General features: G+C 41.4%; 1 protein-coding gene and 1 pseudogene across 7 annotated transcripts; one reads left to right on the forward strand and one right to left on the reverse strand.

Annotated features, from left to right (window-relative positions):
• Positions 1–1,730: 1,730 nt before the first annotated feature.
• On the reverse strand, positions 1,731–20,404 carry fnbp4 (formin binding protein 4). Of its 7 annotated transcripts, none has more exons than XM_061822445.1 (17): positions 20,257–20,404; positions 19,813–19,887; positions 17,523–17,650; positions 15,358–15,523; positions 14,770–14,917; positions 14,595–14,694; positions 14,180–14,524; positions 13,920–14,109; positions 13,731–13,843; positions 13,524–13,628; positions 7,759–7,892; positions 6,647–6,810; positions 6,181–6,479; positions 5,717–5,831; positions 5,451–5,629; positions 3,540–3,691; positions 1,731–3,393 (listed from the first exon to the last, which is right to left on the reverse strand). In XM_061822445.1, the coding sequence occupies exons 1-17, from the start codon at positions 20,378–20,380 to the stop codon at positions 3,306–3,308; spliced, it is 2,625 nt and encodes an 874-aa protein (XP_061678429.1). In that variant the 5' UTR covers positions 20,381–20,404; the 3' UTR covers positions 1,731–3,305. The 7 variants fall into 7 exon arrangements, with proteins under 7 accessions (XP_061678429.1, XP_061678428.1, XP_061678426.1 ...); XM_061822444.1 differs by having other exon boundaries at positions 13,731–13,846; XM_061822442.1 differs by having other exon boundaries at positions 13,731–13,846; positions 19,804–19,887.
• LOC133502775 (5S ribosomal RNA) lies at positions 11,773–11,891 on the forward strand (annotated as a pseudogene).
• Positions 20,405–20,499: the final 95 nt, after the last annotated feature.

Below are 20,499 nucleotides of genomic sequence, written 5' to 3' on the forward strand. Positions count from 1 at the left end.
CAGAACATTTTTGTGTTTTTGCAAACCTCAAAGGTGGATTTTTTTACATTATACACCATCTCATCCCATACTTTCTACTTTGGCTTCAGACCAGAACTTTTTTTACTCCCCCCCCCAAAAAAAAATCTCATCCAGTTTCACCACTTTTTCTTCTATTATTCACATAGCCCAACATTTATTAAAGCAACAGCCCTTTTCTACTTTTTCCCTTATTATCGAGAGTAAACACAAGCAGCATGTCTAACTCTCTTTGCTCTACGTTGCCCAGACTGTTCTTAACTAAAGTACTGGTGTGTTTGCAATTAGGAGTGTACCCCTTTAAGAGCCTGAGGGGGGGCGGAGTCAGGTAAACTAGCAGGAGACCTTGTGCTTCCGTGTTAAACTCTTCTTCTTTTCCTTACGGCTTGTCCAGTAAGGGGTCGGCACAGCGTGTCATCTTTTTCCATCTTAGCCTATCTTCTGCATCTTCCTCTCTAACCCCAACTGCCCTCATGTCTTCCCTGACCACATCCATAAACCTTCTCTTTGGTCTTCCTCTCGCCCTTTTGCCTGGCAGCTCCATCCTCAGCACCCTTCCACCAATATACTCTCTCTCGCCTCCGAAAAAAGTCTGCTCTCTCGAATCTTGTCTCCAAAACTTCCAACTTTGGCTGTCCCTCTAATGAGCTCATTTCTAATCCTATCCAACCTGCTCACTCCGAACGAGAACCTCAACATCTTCATTTCTGTCACCTCCAGTTCTGCTTCCTGTTGTCTCTTCAGTGCCACCGTCTCTAATCCGTACATCATGGCCGGCCTCACCACTGTTTTGCAAACTTTGCGCTTCATCCCAGCAGACTCTTCTGTCACATAACACACCAGACACCTTTCGCCAGCTGTTCCAACCTGCTTGGGCCCGTTTCTTCACTTCCTTACCACACTCACCATTGTTCTGGATTGTTGATCCTAAATATTTGAAGTCCTCCACCCTCGCTCTCTCTTCTCCCTCCAGCTTTCTCATTCACACACATATATTCTGTTTTACTTTGGCTAATCTTCATTCCTCTCCTTTCCAGTGCATGTCTCCATCTTTCTAATTGTTCCTCTGCATACTCCCTGCTTTCACTGCATATCACAATATCATCTGCAAACATCATGGTACAAAGGGATTCCAGTCTAACCTCATCTGTCAGCCTATCCATTACCACTGCAAACAGGAAGGGGCTCAGAGCTGATCCCTGATTCAGTCACACCTCACCATTGTTCTGCTGCCACCATACATGTCCTGTACTATTTTAACCTAACCCTCTGCTACACCAGACTTACGCATGCAGTACCACAGTTCCTCTCTTGGTACTCTGTCATAGGCTTTCTCTAGATCCACAAAGACACAATGTAGCTCCTTCTGACCTTCTCTGTACTTTTCCGCTAGCATCCTCAAGGCAATGCATCTGTGGTACTCTTTCTAGGCATGAAACCATACTGTTGCTCGCAGATACTTACTCCTGTCCTGAGTCTAGCCTCCACTACTCTTTCCCATAACTTCAGTGTTAAAATAAATAAAAAAATAAAAACATCAGGCTGTGGTTTACTGGTGGATCGGTTTTCATGTGCACTGAGAATGAGTAATAAGTGCGCATTGCATTTGGTCAGAATTTTTTTTTTTTATCCATGCAATTTAAAAAGACAGAATTCCGCCTATAAACGGAAAAATCAAATCTGACAGTTATGCTAAGAACAAACACACACACTTGAAAAACATTTTTAATTTACAAAAAACATGTACACATTCATGACCACTTTCCAAAACAACTCGTCCTAATATACATGTGATGTACACTGGTATAAAAATGTTAATTAAAACAGATGAATTTTCCACATCAACTGTTGTGGCCATCTGAATACGTTCTATACAAGTTTATTATAAACTAAAGACAATTGGCACATTTACACTTGTGCCTAGAAAAATGAGGAAAGGACATTCAAAACAAGTTTATTTTGAATACCAAAAATGTATTCAAATTCCTTAACAAAAAGATGCCTTGAAGAAACTATGAAAATATATACACTGTGTGTGTGTGTATACATATATATATTTGTACCGTATTTTCACGATCATAGAGGTCTTAAAATCTCTTCTAAATAGACGAGGTGCCACATTAGACAACGCCTTACAATGTGGTGCACCCTTTTTGCACACAGAGTTCCAACATTTGCAGATGTCCACGTTGTCCAATAAAGTACTTAAACACACTGGTTACTCTGTTGTCATGCACGCCAGCAAGTGTTTTAGCATGTATGTTAGCTACCATACGATGGCGGTCAAAAGGCAGTGAGGAACAATTGCATTTTGCATCTGTACATAGAGGCAACTTACATTGGCCCACATACTACCTGTGTAAGCAGATCATTACATACTTGTACACACTCATGGTGTCACATCAAAACTAAAATGATCACAGCAAAAAGAATAGCATAACTAGCAAATAAGACTCACAAGCAATTATTTTGTGAGTCATTCGTGTGTTTTATTATTTCGTAGTTATGATAATCGGTTTTGTTGTATGGGGTTATAATTTTAGTTCCGATGTAACACCTTGAGTGTCTACTACATCAGGAATGACCTGCCTACACATGCTGTGTGTGGGGCAATGTGAGCTTCTTCTGCTTACAGATGTGAAATGGAATTCTTCCTCACTGCCTCGTGAGCGCCATCATATGGTAGCTTGAGCATGTGCTCAAATGCATGCTGGTATGCATGCTAATGGTGTAACCAGTGCTTTTAAGTGTACTTCAATGTAAAAGTCACTCAAGTGTGCATGTAAGGTAGGCTGCCCATTTTGGAGAAACTAAGACTTTTAAGTGCAAAAATATGGCATCCATTATTTGCAGATTTTTGTTATTCGCGTGCATGTAAGGAATGTAATCTCTGCGAATAACGGGGGGACACTGTGGGTTTTATAGGGTTAGGGTAATGTGGCACGGCAGAGCAACTGATTAGAGCGTCACAGTTCTGAGGACCAGGGTTCAAATCCTGGCTCCGTCTGTGTGGCGCTTCCATGTTCTCCCCATGCCTGCGTGGCGTTTCTTTGGGCACACGAGTTTCCTCCCACCATCCCCAAAACATAGATTAATTGGAGACACTAAATTGCCGCTCGGTGTGATTGTGAGTGCGCCTTGTCAGTCTCTATGTCCCTGCGATTGGCTGTAGCACTCCTATGACCTTCGTGAAGATACGCGGCACAAAAAATGAATGAATGGATGGATGGATGGATGGATAGATATATATACATACACACACAGACTACATTTTCTTAAGTCCGACGTTACGTGCTGTTCAACTTCCTTTTCTTTAGTCGATCCCGCCAATTATCAGGAAGCGCCTCGAAGTTGGCATTCTTCGCAGCCTTTCCTCTGAAAGTTAGGGGGGAAAAAAATTACATAGGAGAAAAATGATGCTACAGTTTGGTTATGGAAGCGTACAAGAGAAGAATGGAAGGAAGAAACAATGATAATGCAATAACAGGAAATATGAGCGCTATAGGAGCATCATAACATACGTCATGAGCTGCTGCTGCTTCCAGTCTTCTATACTTTTCTTGTTGAGCTGATCCCTATCCTCATCACTGGAGCTGCTCTTCTCCTCCTCCTCCAGCTCTTTCTGGATACTTTGCCACTTCTTCACGAGGGAGGGCATTTTCGTTTTACCTTTCTATAATTACACAGGGACAACAGAGATGCCACCAAGCTACACTGTAAATATGGAAATGATCACAGTTTTATTGCATACATGTAGAGCTGCAACAATTAATAAATTTTTAAAATTGCTATTGAAGAAACAGATTGTAAAAACAATCACTTTTTGCAGCTACAGTACGGAAAACCTATAATTCATGTGGTTGAACCACAATTGCATATCAAACAAGTATCCCTTTTTATTAAATAGTAGTCAGTTTAAAAAACAGTGAGTACACGTCATTTAAAGATAAAATGGGACAATTTTAGAGTTGGCTGTAACACGTAATAAGGATTGTACTTCAAAAATGGTTCATAACTGATATGAACATGATCTTATTGCAACGTAGAGTGGAGAAAATAATCCACTGACTTTTCTAAATTAACCCAAGGACAGATATAAGCAGTTTATGATTTTAACGGTAGGTTTGTTAACAAAGTTAAAGAATCTTAAAAGAAAACCCAGAAAATCAAATTTTAAGAAAGATAAAATGTATTGAATTTTACAGAGTGAAATTAGTATTTGAGATACTTGCCAACAAAGAAATGTGGATTCCACTGACGAGTCCTCCCACTTTAAGAGAGTACTCCTAATCTAAACTCTATGACAAACCCTACCTCAACTGGTTCCCTATAGGAAGACTTGTCCACAGAAAATCATTCAGACACAAACAGCTTTTCAGCTGTTAACCATAGAATTATCTCTTTGAATATCTATCTCGTCTATTGTAACAACAAACAGCGCAACAAGTCTCCGGCATTGTGTATATTCTGCTCCGGTTCAATGTCTCCCACAATGTCGGGCAGCTCATTTTGACCGGCAATATGGCGCCGTGAAGATGGCGACGTCACGTCCACGAGCTCTATACACAATCATTTGACAAAGCCTAATTTTATAAATATTTACAGAATACTTTTATTCCAATTACCACTACAATCTATTCAAAATATAGAATTTAATGCATATTTCAATGGACAAAGTTTAAGAATTAAGTTCAAGTTATCAATGGTGTGTCACTCAGACAATTGTGATTTCTCAAGTGGCCCTTTGTAAAAATTAATTGCCCACCCCTAGTCTAAAGACGGCTCTCTGCTCTTACTAATCATGAGATGTGTCTTGACTCATACAGACCCTTCTGTAGGGCATCAATTAGTACTGACCAATTGATATTCGTTGGCATGGAGAAGGGTCTGGATTGCTCTTCATTGATAGACATCAGGTGTCTTCTTGGCTTTCCATTCCTTTTCTACACCTTTTTCTTCATGTGTTGAATACTGATGTGGCATTTCATTTTTTTACACAAATTCTGATCTTATTTGTTCTATGTTCTTCGTTTGCATGGATTACTTGAGTTACCGTACATCTGGTGAAATTTTTGGGTCAATAGCGGCTTTGGAAGTATATTTAGTGAGACAGATGGAGACATGTTAAATACTTATTTCAATTGCTGTATTTTAATCTTATTGGGTGTGTTCAAGCATTACCACATTAATATATTGTACAGTTCTGACAACCCGTATTGTTTTTTTCCTCCAACAATGTGGTAATATTGTATTTTCAGCAAAGCTCCCCACAAATTATCTGTGAAGTTTGTTGCTGCAGCACAAGCCATAGTTTGATGGTCAGATACAAATGTAATAATATCGCTCATTTCAAATTCTCAAGAAAATGTTGTGCAAGCAGTTCTTTTGATGTAATAGAAGTATTGTCATAGGTTTCTAAACTTTTTACAAACCTTATCCTTCTTGGTTTTCTTCAACTTTTCTAGAGGTGCCACTTTGGGTCCTGGAGGTTCACAAGGGACCTGGGGAGGGGGCGGTGCTGGTTGTGGGGCAAGAGCCTGAACAGGTGGAAGAGAAGGTTCACAGGGGACCAGAGGTGCACTTACAGCTGGCACACCCCAATAGACTGGTGCTGTAATGACAGACACGACAGAGAGGCAACCTGCTATCATGTTGCTGGTAGGATTTCAAATGTAACAATAAGATGCTGAAAGTTTACCAGCAGTGGCAACATGCTGTGTGTACAGGATGGGACTACTTCCAATGATGGCTTTATTCAACTGACCAGCTTTACGTTTCTGGCCCTTACCCAGTGAACCAGAGGACTCCAAGACCTGCAGCAAAAACAGGAAACAAGTATAAATCTTCTAGATCTAATGGTAAACAGGGTAACTACCAACAGGATACGTATCCTAATGGGGTGGCGTCCGGTGAGCAAAAGCGTCGCAGATTTGATTCCTGGTACTGGCTATCTGCTGTTGAAGTGTCTTTGGGCAAAACACTGAAACCCAATTTGCTCCCAGTGGATCTACTAGCACCTTGCATGGTAGTAGCTGTCCACTTGTGTATGAATTTGTGCATGAATGGGTGAACATGAGACTGTAAATGGCTTTGTGACTGGTATGGTGGTAGATAAAATTCTATGTAAGTCCAGTCCATTTACCAAAATAAACAAGAGCACACCTGAATGCAAGCACTTCCTGAAGGGGGCCACCCACTGCCATCATCTTCAGTTCCAGGGGCTGGAGGCTCCATATCATTGTCGTCATCGTCCATCTCCATCTCGACCTCCATGATCTCACTATCACTGTCAGGGGGTGGAGGAGGTGGAGGAGGTGAGCCAGGGGGGAGAGGTGGAAGTGGTGGAAGGTCAGGAGGTGGCGGTGGGCTGTCAGGAGGTGGGGGTTGCAAGGAGGACCACACTGATAAAGCACTGGACTGAGGGGGTGCTGGTGGAGCAGTAGGGGCACAAACCGATGGTCCTGTATTATTTAAAAAAAAAAGAAAAAAAAAAAAAAAAAAAAAGAAAATGAGCATTGCAACATTAACAGAGGAAATCCAGAGAAAGATTGTCATGTCATTATACAACTATATTTTTATGTGAACCCTCAAAAAAGCAAACACCTTGCAAGCACTTCCTAGTACTGACCTGAAGTCCCGCCGTTTGATGCAGATGATGTTTTGGCATCGCCTTGACTGAAGGTCGGGCTAGCCTGATTTCCTTTCTGGTCACCCCCCTTCGCCTCCTCGGTCGGGAACTCCCACTGTGATGCATTCGTCAGGTCGTTGACATAAAAATACCGCCTGTGCTCTCTACAGAGTGGAACAACAGAGATAAAAAGGCAACGGTCTTAAAGAATGTCCTTGCAACTATCTGACCGGCACGTTGACCTGGGACAGAGGGCAAGGGCGCAGACGTGGTGGGGCTTGGTATGGATGGTAGCTTTTCGCCATCCTAAATGGTAGACCAATTGGAGATTGACTAGGGACGTGGATAGGTAACCCACCTTGCTCTTAAAACCAGATTAAGCAAAACAAATCATCTCAGGGTCCAGAATGTTGTATTGAGCATCCCACATCATGGTTGTCATAAATGCTATGTTTAAGACAACCATTCCCCTCAATACACAGGAAGATGCCAGGAAGGAGGCATGACCATCAACAAGAAATCACTAACACACATCATTTACAATGACAATGATTTGTCTCAGTCATGAAAAATAATAAACAGGAAGACATGAAATAGAGTTGGTCTGACCTGCTGGATTCCCGTCATTGTTCCATCTTCACCTTTTACTGGATGCGTGACACTTGTGGCTCCCAAGGCATCACTCTGTCTCATTGCATTCTGGGTCTGTAGTCCTGTAAAGTGCAAAGCTCTCCCAGGCAACCAACCCTACCATCTTCCCTCCCAAATCCTCCACTGACTGAAATTCAGTCTTACAAAGGCCCTCACAACAGAGAGCTTTGGAGTCTTTCACCAAGACATGGATTCCTCTCAGTAGCAGGAATAGTTATAGCAGCAGCAGGCTGGCCCTGAGTGGACGCTCCCTTATCAGTACAAGAAAGACACAATGCTAGCACTGTGTCACAGAAACCCGCAGAGTCTGGTTCTGGTTTGTGCAGTGATCCGCATGTACTGGTTAAGCTTGTCATGATGTCATGATAAAAAGTCTGCAACCACAGGAGCGCGTAGTCACACTGCACTTTTTTGGGTGGGGGCGAAGGGGTGTAGAGATGTGAAAGGTAAGCAGTGCGTACCTGTCCCAGTGGCAGGACCAGCCTTTAGGGGTGGCGTTAAGTTCATAATGTTTTATGTGTTCGGCGGCTTCCTGTAGCCTGCGGCGAAGATAGACTCCATTCAGAGCACCCTCCCTCCAGTCAGCTATCCGTGTCTAAAAAAAGCAGGGATAAAAGGGAGATTAAGAAGAAGCTAATGAGCAAAATTCATAACGCCAAGAAATTACTTCAGGGATGACGTGAGTGATTATAATGAGACTTTTAAATATTAAAGTACACCAAATGGATGGGTGCAAAAGGAAAGAAAATTATGTAATTAATATTTCAAACGGTGACATCACTCCGAATAGAAGTTGGAAGAATTTTACTCAGTGATATAATTTTGGATAAAGAGAGCAGACTTTGATGGTTTGGACACATTCAGAGGAAAGGTAGTGATTATATTGGTCAAAGGATGATCGGGATTAAGCTGCCAGGTGAGAAAGCTAGAGGACCAAAGAGTGAATTAGAGGTCCTTGCAGTCTCGTGCAGACTCTTTAATCTACCGAGGGAGCTAACAGTGGTCATTGTGGTAGTTGTCTATATCCCGCCGGACGCTAACATTAGTGCAGCACTTTGCCATCTGCTCGTGACTGTGAGCAAACAGCAGCTCGCCCACCCCGACAGAGTATTGATTGTTGCTGGTGACTTCAATCAAGTGTGTTTAAAGACCGTCTTACCCAAATTCATCCAGTATGTGACGTGTCAAACCAGAGGAGACAAAAGCCTGGACCATGTTTACTCCAACATTAAACATGCATACAGCCCCCCCCCCTCCCCCCCGCTGGATCAGACTATGTCTGCATCACCCACACACCCACATACATCCCCCTATGTAAACAAACAAGGCTTCAAACAATGACAATTACAACATGGCATGACAATGCACTATCTAAACTGCAGGACTGTTTTTCATGCACCGTTATTTGAACACCAGAACCTCCAGGTACACACAGATACTATTCTGCCTTACATCAAAAACTACACACACACTGACTGCAGTCACTCACATTTGACGAGCGCGACTGCGCTCGCGGGACTCCGTGCTCGCAAATCTGCACAGTCAAGCACGAAAAACCACGCCCGTAAAATTTGTTACGAGTAGAAAAAATAGATATTGAAACACATTGCTTATTTTGTGTAGTCTTGAAATTGATTTACGTGTTCATTTCATAAATGTTAACTAAACAATCCTGCTCTAAAACAACCAGTATTCACCTGGAAACAGCAAATGCAAGTTACGAACTGAGCATGTATGGAAGTTGGGCCGAAAGCGCATGTTCACAGCTGCTTCACGTCATCAACATAATGAGCCACGTCAAAGGAAATTCAGTTACACCAAGGGCTCATTGCGTCGATCGCGAGGCAGTGTGATGGCGTAACCCCCCCCCCCAAAAAAAACACACTATCACCTACCTCGTCACTTGATTCAGATGTGGCCAATACGTCGGGCGCATGCACAAAAAGGCGCGTTCTAGAAACCCAGCCCCGCGATGCCCCCCCCCCCCCCCACACACACACACACACAAAATTTTCACGATTGCCGACAGGAATGTTTGTTACAATGTATCGCTAGCTTGTTGGCACTAACAGTGATTATGTTGAACTAAACTTTCAGCACATTGTGGGTACAAACCGTTCATGTTGATTCCTTGACAGGCATTTAACTTTTCTTCAGATAGTTTGTCAGATCAAGAATTTTTTATGAAAAATTTGAAATACCATTTTATATAATGTTCTACTAATATCAGTTGAAATTGGAAATTATTTCTGAGTTAGAAATTTTAGTTTTCTATTTTAGTTATGGATTTGTTTATTTTATTTTTAATTTCCAGTTATGTTATATTAATCCACTAAGTAATTTTAAGGTCTTGAGATTCCATCCCCAATCACACCTCCAACTTTATTTGCAAGCATGACTAACCACACTGGTACGTTTTTCAAATGTGAGTGACTGGGGACAAGGCACAGTACAGTGCCGCTAGACCCGACTTAAAGAGGGGCATCAGAGTGACCAAGGCAGTCTACAAAAGAAATATTGAGGAGTGCTTCACATTAAACAACTCAAAAAAAAACATGGGAGAGATTACAACACATCACAATCTACAACAGTTAAAACAAGATGTGTGCCGGAAACACAGATGCCACACAGCCGGAGGAACTAAATCATTTCTTTGCCTGTTTTGAGATGGATAGATCAAACCCAGCCTCATCACAATCACCTCCCATCAGCAGCACACTGATGCTTCAAGATCATGAAGTGAGAGGTGTGCTCAGGACTTTAAACACCAGGAAAGCTGCTGGCCCAGACGGAGTGCCAGGGAAGATACTGAAGGCCTGTGCTGATCAGCTATTGGGTGTTTTCACGAAAATCCTCAACAAATCCCTGCAACAATCAACCATTCCCTCCTGCCTGAAATCTGCAACAATCATCCCCATCCCAAAAAAAAAATCATCCATTCACAGTCTAAATGATTACAGACCTGTTGCACTCACACCTGTGATCATGAAGTGCTTTGAGAGGCTGGTTGCACGCCAAATCAGGGGCTCACTTCCTCCCTCACTTGACCCCTACCAGTTTGCCTACAGAGGAAACAGCTGCACCGAAGATACTATCACAATAGCTCTCCACGCTGCACTGAGCGAATCGGAATGACATGGAACTACATCAGGATGCTTTTCATAGACTTTAGTTCAGCCCTTAATACCATCATCTCAGGAATTTTGGTTGACAAACTCTCCCTCCTTGGACTATCTTTTTCCATCTGCTTCTGGATTAAAGACTTCCTCATAAACGCTCCACAGTCTGTCAGACTTGGCCCACACCTCTCTTCCTCAATCACCCTCATCACCGGGTCCCCCAAGGCTGTGTACTGAGCCCTCTGCACACATATGCCTGCATACCAGCCCATCCCTGCAACTCTTATCAAGTTTGCTGATGATGCCACCGTGATTGGGCTCATCACAAAAGGAGATGAGTCTGCCTACAGAGACAAGATTGGAAAATTGTCAAATTGGTGTTCTGCAAACAACCTCACACTGAACACCACAAAGAAACGAAGTCATTCTGGATTTCCAGAAGTGCTGCGTCAACCCAATCCGACTGTTCCTGGACTATAAATACTGCATCAGAGTGTGGTATGCTAGATGCAGAGCAGCAGAGAGGAAAGCTCTGCAAAGAGTGATCAACAGTGCCCAGAACATCACTGGCTGCTCTCTGCCCTCCCTAGAGAACATTGCCAACTCCTGCTATCACAGCAGAGCCACGAATATGTAAAGGACACATCACATCTTGGTCATCACCTGTTTAACCTGCTGCCCTCTGGCAGGCACTACAGGTCCCACAAAACACAGACAAGATTCAAAGACAGGTTTTTCCCCAGAGCCATCAACTCCTTCAACTCAAAACCACTGAACATAACAGTACTATAATGTCATATTATGCAACTGCACTTTTCTGCATTTATTTATTCATTTCAGCAATAACTGCCTTGATGTATTTTATCTGTTGTTTTTACCAAAGATGTTATTTTTTTATTCTATTTTATTCACGTATGCACCTTGTGGAGAAGCATCATTTTGTTGTATGCACAGCATATAATGACATTACGTTAAACGCATTCGATTCGATTTGATTGATTTTCTGTTATAGTTGGAGATGTTTTACTGCCATGTTGCAGTCACTGTTTGGAAACAAGGTATGTAAATAATTGATAAAACCTGTGTGATTTAACTAATTTTACATTGTACCAGTATGGTATAGACAGTGAAGAAAATAAGTATTTGAACACCCTGCTATATTGCAAGTTCTCCCACTAAGAAAGCTGTGAGAAAGGTAATCTAAAAAGGAAAATCCAGAAATCACAATGTATGATTTTTTTAACGATTTGTGTGATACAGCTGCAAATAAGTATTTGAACACCTGAGAAAACGAATGTTAATATTTGGTACAGTAGCCTTTGTTTGCAATTACAGAGGTCAAACATTTCCTGTAGTGCTTACGGCCATGCTACCCTGAGAACGCCTGATCTCGTCAGGTCTCGGAAGCTAAGCATGTTTGGCCTTGGTTAGTACTTGGATGGGAGACCGCCTCGGAATACCGGGTGCCGTAAGCATCTCTCCCCGGCTAAATTCAGAGGGGTTGGGTCAGGAAGGGCATCCGGCATAAAACTGTGCCAAACAAAATATGCGTTCATCTCAGATGACACGCTGTGGCGACCCCTAATGGGACAAGCTGAAAGGAAAAAGAAAAAAGGTTTTCTGTAATTGTTCACCAGGTTTGCACACACTGCAGGAGGGATTTTGCCCACTCCTCCATACAGATCTGGTCTGATTCTTTAGGTTTCTGTTTGTTCAGCTCCCTCCAAAGGTTTTCTATTGGGTTTAGATCTGGAGACTGGTTAGACCACGCCAGAACCTTGATATCCTTCCACTCCTTGGTTTTCCTGGCTGTGTGCTTCGGGTCATTGCCATGTTGAAAGACCCAGCCACGACCCAACTTCAATGCTCTGACTGAGGGAAAGAGGTTGTTCCCCAAAATCTAACAATACACGGCTGCAGTCATCCTCTGCTTAATACAGTGCAGTCGTCCTGTCCCATGTGCAGAAATACACCCCCAGAGCATGATGCTACCACCCCCATGCTTCACAGTAGGGATGATGTTCTTGGGATGGAACTCATCATTTGTCTCCCTCCAAACACGGTTAGTGGAATTATGACCAAAAAGTTCCATTTTGGTCTCATCTGACCACAAAACTTTCTCCCACGACTCCTCTGTATCATCCAAATGATCATTGTCAAACTTAAGACGAGACATGACATGTGCTGGTTTAAGCAGGGGAACCTTCCATGCCATGCATGATTTCAAACCATAACGTCTAAGTATATTACCAACAGTCACCTTGGAAACGGTGGTCCCAGCTCTTTTCAGGTCATTGACCAAGTCCTGTCGTGTAGTCCTGGGCTGATTCCTCACCTTTCTAAGGATCATTGAGACCCCATGAGGTGATATCTTGCATGGGTCTCCACTCCAATTAAGACTGACAGTCATGTTTAGCTTCTTCCATTTTCTAATGATTGCTGCAACAGTGGACCTTTTTTCACCAAGCTGCTTGGCAATTTCTCTGTAGCCCTTTCCAGCTGTGTGGAGTTTTACAATTTTGTCTCTGGTGTCTTGGCTGTGTTACAAGTTTGAGTCTTAGTGATTGTATGGGGTGGACAGGTGTCTTTATGCAGGTAACGACCCCACACAGGTGCATCTGATTCAGGACAATACATGGAGTGGAGGTGGAATTTTAAAGGCGGACTAACAGGTCTTTGAGGGTCAGAATTCTAGCTGATAGACAGGTGTTTATATTCTTATTTGCATCTGTCCCACACAAATCGTAAAAAAAAAAAAAAAAAAAATCATACATTGTGATTTCTTTCTTTTTAGATTATCTCTCTCACAGTGGACATGTACCTACTATGAAAATTTCAGACCCCTCCATGATTTCCAAGTGGGAGAGCTTGCGATATGGCATGGTGTTCAAATACTTATTTTCGTCACTGTATCTGCGACGTATGGTCGCAGGCCTTGTGTGTGGCAAAGGGGGTCAGGGTGGGGGGAATCTTACAGAGTGGGCGCATCTTACTATCCACTGCGCGCTGTCATCATGAGAATACGGTACATCGAAATCGATGACGCGCTGCAGCAACCCCTAAACTGGACAAGCCGAAAGACGAAGCTACAATCATGACTGCCTTACCTCAGTTTGTAGCAGAAGCAACTGAAAGTTCGAGACAGCCTTCTTGTGTATGCCCAGGAACTCCATCTTGCTAGTTAATGTGTTAGCCAGTTCTCCAATCTGAAACTTTATTATTTCAACATTTAAAATTTTGGCTAGTCACATTCATCCATCCATTTTCTGGACTGTTTACATTAAACTCGTTATAGTATTGTAGTATAATCTTACCCTGAGCTCAGGTGTCTCCACTTCTTCTTTTAATGGAGCGTCTGGTTTCTGTTCAGAGTTATCCATCTCCACATCTTCTTCTGCAACAACACTCTCCTGGACTTTCGTACATGCTACTGGAAATGACATTTACATCATGGAATTTCACACAACAATTGCATCCTCTAGGCCAGAGCATTATTAACTCACCTGTCTGTATATTCTCCTGAGGTTCTGAGGTCTGGCTGTTGGAATCAGGACTAGGAACACTGGGAAAGACAGTTTTCCATTGTTTTTTCTTGAGTGTGCCATGAAGTCCGGAAGCTTCTTGGCTTGTCTCAGAGTAAGGACTGGAGCCTCCCACACTACCATCGCCATCCTCCAGAGCCTGGAGCTCAGCCTAAAAATCAGAGGCCCAGTTTCAACTGTGACCATAATGGCAGCACACACTGGACAAAATCATCACCAACCTTCTTCCTCTCCAGAGCTAGTTCCAGCTCCATTGTGTCTTCTTCTTGTCCTCCTTCGGTGTCTGAGTTCTCCTCTAACACTTTCTTAGCATCAGAATCTTTCTCCACAGATTGGATAGTGTCCGTGTCATGGAAAGCTGCAGAGGGGGATTCCACGGGGCGAACTCCGTCTCCATCGGAGTCTACACTTTTGTCATTCTCATTCAAACCTTTAAGAAGTCTTTTCCGCCATTTTTCTTCTGCATTTTTCACTTCTGTAGGGATTAATGGACCAAGCAGAGAGGCAGCCACTCCACAGTGCTCCTCCTCTTTGCTTGTGAGGCCCACTACACTCTCAATGACCTCCTATGAAACAAAACATTGATGCGATGACAATATAAGAATTTATTCCAGGGAACTGTGAATTTAAACTTACCTTAACTTTACTATCTTTAGTTGATGTTGGAGCTGCAGCAGGTGTGACTTCACCAGTGTGATGACGGGCACTTGATGTACCATTGCCATTGACACTAAGACTACAGGTAAAGACGTCACTTCAACATCTGTGTTTATGACTGAAGACCTCATAAATTTCAGATGGAGTCACTCACCTTTTGGTATGGTGAGCCAGTCTTTGCACTTGATCAGCTAGAGCGTGAGGCAGCTCCCAGGAGACCTCATTGGTCTGAATGTTCCAGTAATAATAGCAGCCAGAGTTATCATCCCACACCTCCTGCCAGTCTCCCATTTCCACATCCACTGGAAGAAAATATATTTCAGGTGATGCAAACTTTCATCTCTTCAACATTACTTCCCACTGTTTTTAGTCCAAAATTTAATTTACTCTCATTATGATAAAAGACGTATTGAAAACAGGCATACACCAATGAAAAACAAAAACACACATTTGGTCTATTCTTTAAAATAGAGTAGACAAGGTATATAAACAGTGGATCCCTGCATCTTGCTATTTAAAAATTCATCCACTGATATTGTATGGGAGGGAGGAAAAAAGTCTGAAAATTATGTTCCCCTTCGTCCAAATTCCCTTTAGTTGTGATTGTTGGAGGGTGGGGGGGGGGTGTTAACCCCCAAACTCAGAACTGTGAGGCAGATCTACTAGTTCCAAGATCTAGTCTCTAAGTCTTTCAAATTATCCCTACTTAAACCAATTTGTTTTACACTGCACACATAATTACCTCCAGCTAATGAGTACTGAGTATTAAACTCCAATTGTACGCTTTGTCCGTCACTGGCCTCTGGCTGCTGGGAATTCGCCTCTTGGGTGGGTGAATTACCAGCTACGATGGAAGGTTGACCTGCTGTATCATCTGAACTCGGCTGAGTGGTGATAGCATCAATTTCCTGTTGAGACAATGTTATAGTGTTAATTTTTTACAGACTACTATTACTATGACTACAACTGACCTCCCGCTGACAAGTGCCGAAACAAAGAAATTTCTCAGGTTTGTCAAATGATCTTATGTTGTCCATAGCAAATAAACAACTAAGCTTATTCATTCAAAGTAGGAATCAATGTCTTTTGTTTTTTTTTGTCTTTGTTTAATCGGTAAAAAAAAATAATAATAATCAAGTGGAGAGAAGTGAAATCATTTCCCATTTTATCAAGTCTGTGTAATTAATCAATTGATTCATAAAAGTGGTAAATATGTGCAATAGACCACCAATATAATGCCAGCGTTGACATATTGCACACCAATATTAGGAATGGCCCACCTGATCAAAATCCAAGCGGATAGGTTTAGTCTGATTTGACTTCAGACAGTGAGACAAAAACTGAAATATGTTTTTGCAGTCTATGTAAACTTCTGGCTTCAACTGTGTGTGTGCGTGTGTATATATATTTTATATATATTTTATATATATATCTACATTTACATACACACACCTCCAAAAGTACTGGAACAGCAAGGCCACTTCCTTTGTTTTTTTTGAATACCGAAGACAATCGAGTTCCAGATCAAAAGACTATTTACGTCATTATATTTACATCAAAATGTGATAAACAACCGGGGACGAAGCACCTTTTATTGGAAGCCAAACACTTTTCAAGTGAGCAAAATACACACTGGGAGAATTTAAGATTTCTTGGTTATTTTTCAGGGAATATGAATAAAACAAAAACTTTCCCCCACCATTAGTTAGTGCTTGGATGAGGATTAAAAAAATCCTTTTTTAAAAATCATAATGACAACAGAAACTTTTTAAATGACTGATCAAATGTTTACACAAGGTTATATAGTTGACATTTGAGCTTGATAAGATGCACACAAGTTGACACAAATATAGAATGTCTTCTAAAGGGGTGGCACAGAGGAACAACTGGTTAGAGCGTTGGATTAACAGTTCTGAGGACCAGGATTTGAATCCCGGCCCCACCGGTGTGAAGTTTGCATGTTCTCCCCATGCATGCGTGAGGTTTCTCCGGACACTCGGGTTTCCTTCCATATCCCAAAAACATGCATTCATTGGAGACTTTAAGTTGTTAACCCTAACCCCTAACCCTAACCCTAACCCTAACCCTAACCCTAACCATGTGAGACTGTTGCTCGTGTCTATGTGCCCTGTGATTTGCTGGCTACCAGTTCAAGGTGTACCCCCCCGGCTCCTGCCCGATAACTTCAAATGAAATACAGGACTCATTGAAAAAAGATATTTGAAGCTGCACAATAAGGAGGCACTTGAAGAAAAATTGGCTGCATGATCGAGTCGGCAGAAGAAACACAAACACTATGTCAGTGCAAAACAAAATAAAAAAAAAAAAATCACAATTACAATATGGTAAATAACAGAGAAAAGCCTCAAAACTTCAACAAAATAATGTGGAGTGATAGTGAAACTGAAAACCCAAAACAAGCACTATGTAATGTTGAGGCAATCGATCTAAAAGGCAAAACCTGAGCAACTAGTAACACCCATCAGTCACATGTTCCCACAGCTTCAAACAAAAGGTACTCTGTCCTGACTTAACACTTTTAGAAGTAAGTACCATGAAAAAGATGGAATTCTGACCTTTTGTCTAATCTCTCTTTTGATCTGAAACCCAAATGTCTTCAGTATCCAACAAAAACAAAAAAGTAACTGATCTTACCCTTGTCGTTCCAATACTTTTAGAAAGACCTGTGTGTGGGTGGTGATTAGCAGTGGTTAGCAAGGAGACTAATATCTATTTGTATGGATATTTTGTGTTGTTTACTACATTTTCTTTTTTTGTGTTGGTGTCACTGTTAACGTACATGTTTCATCTCAAGCAGTGAAGCCATAATAAAAAGGTTTTGTGTGCGTGCGTGGGGAAAATGACTTTAATGGAGCCTAGCTCACCTAGAAACAAATGTATACTTACAGCCATGAAATTGGCTAATGTACTGTCAATATCAGCAGAGTGATTGTGCTGAATAGCTGTAGTTGATCGAGACTCTGCAGCATCCTCTTCATCACTATCTTCATAGGCTCCAAGCAAAGACAGTCCCTCTACATGGGGTGTAAACACAGACAAAGTGTTCAGTCAAATTGTTTCTTGCTTTGGTGAGACTCAATATCAGGGAACAAAATTCACTACCAGCATGGTGCCCACAAAGTTTCCCCCAGGACTATATGCGTGGACTTGGGTAAAAAATATCTCACAAGGAAGGCAACTGTGTTATTTCCTCAGAATGATGATGTAATAATTTGAAAATGTAAACAATATCACAATTGTAGAAATACCCTCTAAAGGTAGTTTTGTTTCCTATATAGCAAAACTATAATTTGATAAGAAATCAACATATTCAGTGTCTTCACTTTGGTGAAATATCATTAGCAATAATACAAACAATTTGAGGAAATGTGTTACTTTACAATTGTGCATCCAAGTTGTAGACTGCCACATGGAATTAGCTCACTTTCAAAAAGGTTGGTGGTGGTCATCTATTTGCTCAACATACAATAGCGACCACCATGGCCGCTGTCAGCCTAGTTTCGGGAGAAGCGCTACATTTTTGGTTCACAAAACACTTGTTCGTTTACGGCATCTGACGTGCAATTATGCCTTTTGAATGATTCGAGAACTGGCGCAATACATTGTGGAGGCCTCAAGGCCATGTGTTTCCTAGTTTGGAAAAAATGTGATTAGAGTGAGGGGTTTTTGATGCGAAGTGAAAGTTTAAAGATCGTTTTTTTTTTTCATGATTTTCAGTGTGGAACACACATATATGGTTACTGTTTGATGAATTATGTTATCTTTCATAATAACTAATTATCTTGGTAAGCTGTTACGTTTTTGGACCGTACGAAGTGAAAAAATAATACCCTGCAGGCAGTGCCACAGGTGCTGAAATGGAATGTGGCTGCTTGAGGTGGTCCTGAATGAAGATGAAAAAGGAAATGTAAACTACATCCAGGCTTTTTACTGGTTCATTCTACTTGAAATTTCTGCACATGGCCCTAAAAAACATGTAAATTATAATGATTTCTGCATTAATTGTGATACAGAGATCTCTCTTCACCTGTCATTGTCTGGACATGATAAAATGCAACACCTTTGGGCAACAATTGGGGATGTTTATCTATGCTTCTTGTTGCCAGGTTGGTTTCACATGAATGTTGAATGGTGTTGGGTCAGTATGTTGAGAGTGTTTAAGTTTGAAGTACTGCTAAAAATCTTCTGCAAGTGACCGAGAAGGTGTTATTGTAGCAGCTAAAGTTCTGTGCTTAGTTTGTTTTTTTTTTTTTTTTTAATCTGAGTTTTCTCTCTCTCTTTTTTTTTTTTACATCGTGCACTTGCCCAAGTAGTTGGTCATTGTTTTTGTGCATTTGAAGATGTAGATTTTTAATAGGTTGCACAGAACACTTTGTGGTTAATTGAGGCTTTTTTCATAAAATTGTTAAGTTAAATCTACGTTAATGTAAATCCCATTAATTAGTCAATGAACTAAAATTAATTTAATATTCAATGAAGTTCTATGCCTGCAGGCTAAATTAATTTTAAATACACATTTTTCTGCCACAATAGAAGCTGCATTGCCAGTTATATCTCACTGTATTTATTTCTTTTGGAGCATCAAAGTAGTGACAGTACTGACATTTGGACTTTCATCTAGTGGCCAACAGTCTGCTGTGGACTTCCCTTGAAATTAACGGATAAAGCAAGTTGTGAACTTTCCCATAAAGTTGTGGACTTTCCCGAAGTTTAATACACATTTGGTGTCAATCTTTGTAGTCACAGGAACTTTCAAATCTTTAGGAAGTCTACTTTTTGCTTAATTTTCTCAGGTGAACTTAAGGGAAATTACACATGTAACCCATTTCCTGTTGGGTTTTGAATAATATTTGAAGAAGGATGGGATAATTTATCATCTCATGTATTAATGTATGACCGGAATGAAAAGTTAAAACACAGAAACTGACAGAATACTCATTTTAAAGCAAAAACAAGCTGGGACCAACTTATTCATATTTTTTGAAAAAAAAAAAACAAACCTCACGTGGTTTTCTTGTTCTTTTTAGCATGCAGACTAACTATTTAATAGGCAATCAAAAAAGTGTCATTTTGTCATTACCCACAGTCCAAGAAATGATTTGGTATCTAAAATACATGATTTGAACCATTTAAAAAAAAAAAAAAAACCTTGGCGGTCCCTACATACCAAACGTACCGGTTGCTTTCATGGCGGGAGGCTTCGTGTTAAGTCTCTCTCTCAGAAAAGGATGTCCTTCACCCTCCTGCTCTTCTGCTACAATTAAAAAAAAAAATCGTCCGTTAACGACAATCTTCAAACCGCGACACACTGACGATGTAACCCGTTAAAGCTAACAGTTAGCTTGAATAGCTCAAACGAGAACTTCCCACGTAGATTACTGTAGTTCGTTGTTGCCCTTTTAGTGGGGGTACACATATTTAAACTGCAAGTACTTATTTCTTATTAAGTATTTGCCTCATTCGAAGTATTTCTGTTAGTTTGTAGAAACATGACGGCTATTGCTATCCAAATCCCACATAGGGTATAAAGCAATACCTATTTCAAACGTTATACAGCTGATACTCAAGAGTACTTAGCATTTAGCAGGCGGCCGACATATACGAGCGTGTTCGAAAATACCGTCGGATCCTGGGAGTCCTTCTTCTCGCTCGCCGGCATTTACGCCACGGATACCAGATGGGGAAAGTTGTAGAATTGTCCTCCGACCAACCGCTCCTCCTGTGGAGCGAGTCTTTTTCTTCATAGCGCCTTGTTTTTTGACCTGTGAGACTGCGAGCAAGACTTCGCCTTGCCAAGTCGTCTAGTAGCACCTTTGGTCGTCCAGCTAGTAGCACCTTTGCTAGTACAAAGGAAGGAAGTGGT

This window comes from Syngnathoides biaculeatus, chromosome 6 (assembly GCF_019802595.1).
Source record: "Syngnathoides biaculeatus isolate LvHL_M chromosome 6, ASM1980259v1, whole genome shotgun sequence".
NCBI classification, from domain to species: Eukaryota; Metazoa; Chordata; class Actinopteri; order Syngnathiformes; family Syngnathidae; genus Syngnathoides; species Syngnathoides biaculeatus.